General features: G+C 49.6%; 1 protein-coding gene across 4 annotated transcripts in view; it reads right to left on the bottom strand.

The window, feature by feature from the left end:
• HOMER3 (homer homolog 3 (Drosophila)) overlaps positions 1–6,274 on the bottom strand; it is a 23,138-nt gene that overhangs the window by 8,209 nt on the left and 8,655 nt on the right. For 2 of the 4 annotated variants that reach the window (XM_009887851.1, XM_009887853.1), the window contains exons 1-4: positions 5,259–5,272; positions 3,203–3,359; positions 2,143–2,274; positions 1,600–1,707 (exon numbers count right to left, since the gene is read on the bottom strand). In XM_009887851.1, coding sequence (XP_009886153.1) covers positions 1,600–1,707; positions 2,143–2,274; positions 3,203–3,359; positions 5,259–5,272 — 411 coding nt within the window. Of the gene's footprint in view, positions 1–1,599; positions 1,708–2,142; positions 2,275–3,202; positions 3,360–5,258; positions 5,273–6,274 lie in introns of those variants that run through there. The other 2 variants (XM_009887852.1, XM_009887854.1) reach the window with 2 other exon arrangements.

The raw sequence follows: 6,274 nt of genomic DNA, 5'->3' as shown, positions 1-6,274 counted from the left end.
AGAGCGGGTGTGGATTCCCACCACAGCAGCTTCAGCAAGAAGAACGAACACAGCTTCAGGCCATTTCCCTGATCTGTATTTAACTTTCGCCTTCTGACCTCCTCATCCACTCTGCTGCAAGGTGCCATTGCAGCACAAGGGAGAAGAATGTGTCCTCTTGTGGCACCTGATGAGTTCTGCCTGGTGTAAACAGGATAAGAGGGAGTATCTCTGCTCCCAGCCTCCATCTCCAGGCCAGGGGAGCTCTCTGGCTGCAGCTGGCCACGAATCTCTGTCTTGGGCAATTATTACTGGCAAGAGTCTTTTACCTAAAACTTTGGTTCTGCTATGAATGCTCTACTCTACTCCCTTCTTCATTTGCCACCCATTAGGATGGGGCTTAGAGTTAGCAGGAGCCAAGAGCTAGGCAGATTTTCCCCATTTTTGCACCCCACATGACATTTCCAGTCTCTGCAGAGCCACCGCCTCCACCTCCCCCTCTTTTTCCTGCAGGCCAAGGTGCTGTTCACACTCCCTCCTCCTCCTCTGCTGCCACTCCATCTGTACTCAACCCAGAGAACGCAGAGTCCTCCATCCTTCAGCTCCTCTCATACTGCCAGGAGCTCTGGAAAATGCAGAGTCACCTCTGGAGTGAACTATTTGGGAGGGCAACTTCACCATCAGCACTGAACTGCTTCACCATGGGAAAAAGCAGTGTAGAGTTCTCCACAGCTTATCCTCTCCCCACTGCTGTTGGAGTTGGTTTAGCCATACAGGGAGAAAGGCAACAATTGCAAGCGCAACGCATGCGAGAATGACGTGTGATGGGCTTACGCTTTCTGGTCTGGTCTCCCGGGAGAAAGAAAATTGAGCGACTGGCTGTCAGGCACGCAGTTCTACCTTAGGGGAGAGTTCCCAAGGGGGGTGTGATTTCTACTCTTAGAGCACAGCTTCTCTTCCACAGTGGAAACAGGACAAAAAGAAGTCTGGCGAGGACTCCTCTGTCACCAGCTCTAAATCACTTTGTCACTCCATGGACCCCCATGGACAGCACCATCACTCATCAAGAGACACTTGGAGAAGAACCCCCTGCAGCACCACAAAAGGAAGAAAAATGCTTGGAAATGCCATGTGTCTTTCTTATGATCTTCAACCAGGTGACATGCACGCCTGCATGCTGCTTGCCTGTTACTGTCACACTGAGCTCAGGGAGAGCCAGCAGCTCTAAAGAAAAAAAAAAGAGAAACAAAAAAAACGCCATCCCAACACCAAACCAAAAAATCCCAACCCCCACACCAAAAAGCGCACTCCTCCAGCATGGCTTTACAAGACATCCAATGCTTTTGTTAGTTTAACTGGCAAAGAGGGAGGAGTGTGAACCTTCCCAGGAGCTCCAGTTAAGCACCCATTAGTTAATCTACTTCATGTGTTTCAGTAGTGACCTCAGGGCCACAGGTGTCATCACAATGTGAAGCTCCAGCCTCAGTGTCTGGCAAGAAAGCTCTCGGGGAAAAAGGGATGAAAGCAAGAAGTTACTAGAGGAGATGAGCACAGTGGCCATTTTCCCTAGCTGTCATTGCTCTGCAGTGAGCTTTACCCACACCCCTTTCCAAGTGTTACCTGGTGAGATGTGATATTCAGGGCAGGATTGGTCAGCTCTGTTTTATCCTGGGACTTCTCCCTCGCCAAACGGGCTGCTTCTTTCACTTCCTGGAACTTCTCTGCAAACTAGAGGGGAGTGGAAAAGTCACTCCAGTGCTACACTGAAATGAGGAACCAACTAGAACTGATGCCTGGGTTACTCCTCCCTTCACAACTTAATTCAGCATGCTTTTAAATTTATCTTCAACAATAAAATTCAGGGAATAGCCCCTTCTTGCCCCTGCCCGTAATTCTGGCACTCAGGGCTGTGGGGTTAGCTAAGTAGCAATGACAGAAATTGACCCCAAAGTCCTAATTCAATTTGTGATGCTCAAAACACTCTGCAAATATTACTTTAAAGCTCTTCCTACCATCTCTGCATCTTGCATTAGATTTTAGCACAGAGGGAACAGCACTACATCAGGTCCCTAAAGTCTTTTCTCCAGAGGCTGATCTCCCCTTCAGGGTTTCAGGGACATTCCCCTGTCAGCAGTGGGTTTCTGCCAGCACCTGCAGCATTACCTGGGAGAGATGTTGCTCCGAAGCAAAGCCCAGCCCGTACACTGTGTTGGCTCGGCTGTCTGCCCACTGTCCAAACTTCTGGGACGTCTTTGTGAAGGTCATGTTGGGGGTAATAGTGCTGTTGATGATCGCCTGCAGAGAGAGGCAGCAGTGAGAGTCAGAGAAAACTCCAGCCTGCTGCCCTGGCATGGTGGTGTGGGATTGATCACTATAATCCCCGTGTACTCGAGGAATTACGGGTAGAAAGCTCTGGCCTTTAATCTATAAGACAACAGTTCAAGCTTTTGGTGACCAAAAGTCTTCCTACTCTGGCTATGTGAAAGGAACGAATCTCAATCATCTTGTCTACTGAAAAAGAAAAAAAAGCCTCAGTATCATCAGCTGCTTCTTTTCCAGCAATGGAGGATGAGAGACAGCGTGTCTCTGGGGACTTAACAACTTTCTGACGTTCTCCATTTTCATGGCAAGTAAGAGAAAAAAAAAAAGCAAAAAAAAGCTTAAACAGCAGCCAGGACTAGCTATTGCAAAACACTCTGTTGGTTAAGGTAGCAGCAAAATAAATTTCCTGGGAAGATTGCTGAATCTCTGCCATTGGAGGTCTTCAAGAACAAGTCAGAAAAATGCCTATCAAGAACATCTTAGGGGGAGTTAATCGTGTTTTGTGGAAGTGACTGAACAGACTACTTCAGACTCCCTCAACCTCTGTCTATCATTTCATTATATCTACAGGGGTTGCTTTTAGCACAGGATAAAGGCTCTCAGAAAAAAGCTGGTGTTTTGCATGCTCGGTGGGGACAGGGGGTGAGAAGAGAGCGGGGTGGGGAAGGACGTTATCAGACCCTAGGGCACATTTTTCATCAGCACTGATTCTAGTGCCTAACACTAAATACACTTGAGCTTGGAGGCAGCGTTTTACCTTCCATTCCCTGCAGTGAAGATGCCAGAGCGCCCACACTGAGAACTGACCAACTCGACACCAAAAACATCAACCCCAGAACAGACTTTGGCTGGAAAAGCCCTGCTGTCCATCTGTGTGATGCTGTCAGCAAATGGTCCCTACCTTGGTGCCCCCCACGCTGATGATCCGGTACACATTGCGTGTGGCATCGTAGAAATAGGAGACAGTCAAAGCGTGCTTGCTGGCAGGGATCCAGTTCCGTTTGGTGGCAGGGTCGATCTGGAAAACATGGGCCCTGGTGCTGAAGATTGGCTGCTCCCTGCAAGAGAAATGAAGAGGGCTGTCAGGGGAGAGAGGAAGCTGAGCAACGGGGGAAGAGCATTGACTTCCTGGCACTTGTGTTGCATTATGCACCGCCAGCAGCACTTCTGCTATTCGCCTCCTCTCCGGGGATTGGGGACACTAGGTGCTGAGCACTGCAGCCCCCAAGGACGCAGCATCTCTCAACCAGCAGCCCTTCACTGAGCCTCTGTGCAGGGAATAGCAGCTCCCCGCTGTCTGGGCTGGTGTCATCTACTGTCTCTTCTTATTAGGGGAGTCATGACCTGAGTTCTCCACCTGTGAGCTGCTTTTCCAAGACCTCTGGGCTTCTCTGTGCTCTCCACATCCTTGGCACTCTTCTAAAGCCCGTTTTAGAAGCTGGGGGACCAGCGGCTGATGCCCTTGCAAAGTAAAAGCCCACGGCTGTTTATGCCTCCTATTTGCCCACCACTCTGGCAGCACAATGACAGCAGCTTTCACTGCACGCTAGTGACCTTGGCCTATGAAAATACCCTTGGCACAATTAACAAAGCTATCGAGGGCGTTTAACTACAGGTAGAGGTTTCTACCTTCTTCTAGAGCTTCTCTGTCCTCCTCAACAGTCTTCAGACATATCCAAAGACCACAGCCTGGTCATTGCAGCAATAACAGACTATGCCCTCAGGTTAGTAGACCTTATATGCATGTTCACCCAAGGATGGGCAGGCAACTTACAAGCAGAAGCACAAACAGGACACCACAATCTCATGTTTGGGCCATACTAGCTGGCCCTGCACAACACAGCCAGTGTGGCAGAGTTGTGCTAAGGATTAGGGGTTATATTATTTTTAGCCTGACTTGAAGCTTTCTTTCACCACCCCTCAGCACCTTAGCGGTCAGTTCCTGGTGACTTCACCAGGTACACAATTTCTCTGGCTGCTGTATTACTTGTACTCCATAGGAGATCTCTGAGCTGGAGCTCTAGGGAAATGGATGGATGGAGGATGTGTTTGGGAGCACAAAAAGCACCTTCCCCTCAGCACAGCTCTTCCTCCCTTGACTCATGCTTGGGAAGCGCATCCTGCAGTGAGAGGTCACACCACAGGAGTAAAAGCAAGTCTCTTAACAATGAATTAAAGGAAACACTTCACCACACAATGTGCAGCTGCTGCAAGAAAGCACTGAACCAGGCACTGCCTGGATTTCGTAACCCGTAGTATCTGAACTGAAATAAGGAGCTGAATCTCAGGCACCAGGATGTGACTTGAGAGTTCCAAGAGGCAGGAAGGAATATTTCCACGTTTCCTTGACACAACAGGCCAGGTGCATCAGGGCTTGGGGTCTTCATTTGCCTTTGGTTAAAACCCAAAGCACCAGCCATTGCCACGCTCCTTACTCAAACCTGGTGAAATCTGATGTGACTGGAAACATTCCACACCCCCTCGACAGCCATGAACACAGCACAGTCACAGTCCTGCCATGTGCGAGCTCCCAGAATCCAGACATGTACATTTACTCCCCATCCCAAGTCCTCACAGCTGCTATGAGCAGACCTCCCCATCAATCCAAAGACAAATGCACCTGGTGCTTTCTGAACCCATCACCAAAACTTAGGAAGGAAATAAAATACTCCCTGCTACCTCCCAGTTTCAAGCCTTGTTCCCAGGTTACAGCCCTGACTCGGATCTCTTGTCTAAAGCAGCTCCTTCTCCGCATCCTCTCCACCTGGTTTTATTCAGTCACAGTCTGGTTTTGGAATGACATTCAAATTTTCCAGGCTCCACTAACAGATACTAAATTTTACATGGATTGTCACTTATCCTTCAAGGCATCTACAGAGTAGGGAAAACTAATGTTTCTGCACCTTACCCCCCAAGTCCTGAGCTAGCTGTCAGAAAGAACGGAGGAAGGACATTACCTAGTTGTTGACATTTGTTAGTAAGAAGGATAAGACAGACTATAGGCCAGCGGAGTTAGTACGCGTCTCTCCTCCAACAGCTTCCTTCTCAGGTCTCCTAGCTGGACTGAGGCTCCTTTTTGGTTTTGCCTCCACAGTGATTCATTTCCTAACGATGGAAAAGTCAGCCGTTATTTATCACACAGAGCACAGACACAGCGTTCAACCAGGCAGCGTTTAGGGGCTTCGTTCGTCCCAAACTCACCAAGCTTGTAATTTGTAATGATTTCTCATCACTGAACAAGTTTTCTTCCCTGTCATGGGAGATAATTGGGTGAGCCGTGTAACTGGAGTAAATCCCTTTGGCAGCAGGCGCTGGCTGTTGGGAGAGGGCCACAGAGGAGCCTGGAAGGCTCTAGTGTTTCCAGTCACACGCACGTGATGCTGGCTGCATGACGGAAAACCCTCCTCAGAGATCACCCCTCACACGCACAGCAGCTATTCCTGTGCTCTCTGTTCACCAGCGAGGTCCGTGCCCAGAGTCAATGGAAACCATCCTGCTGACTGCAGCAGGTTTCAGACCAAGTGATGTTTCAAAAAGCCCCCTGACAGACTGCTGTGACATTCCCGGAGATAACCCTTCCCTGTCCACAGGGATGGGGTTGTGGCAGCACCTGGGTGTGCACCCACCATGCACGGTCCCTGCCCTCCACTCCATGGAGCCAGGCACCATCCTGGACCCCCACAGCGAGGAACCCCTGCGGCTGCCCCGTGCCATCTCCCCATGACATGCGAGACAGCTGTGCTATTCATTTGCTTTGTAAATTTGTCTCTTCCAGTAAACGGTCCCCACCCTGCTCTCCCCCATATCAACCGAGACTGCATATCTCAAAAAGGGAGCAAAAGGGTAAGAAAGTGAACTTGCGTGATGAAGGATGCCTGTGGAAGGGGTAGAGAGCCCAGATCTCCCAGCTCCTCTACTAGGGCTGCCTCCAAGCAGGTCAGCTAAGAAACCTTAATAGTTGGAAAACCCCATT

Source organism: Charadrius vociferus, unplaced genomic scaffold (genome assembly GCF_000708025.1).
Source record: "Charadrius vociferus isolate BGI_N301 unplaced genomic scaffold, ASM70802v2 scaffold1506, whole genome shotgun sequence".
Lineage (NCBI taxonomy): Eukaryota > Metazoa > Chordata > Aves > Charadriiformes > Charadriidae > Charadrius > Charadrius vociferus.
The sequence above is the reverse complement of the archived record's forward strand: the minus strand, read 5'-3'. Positions and strand labels throughout refer to the sequence as shown.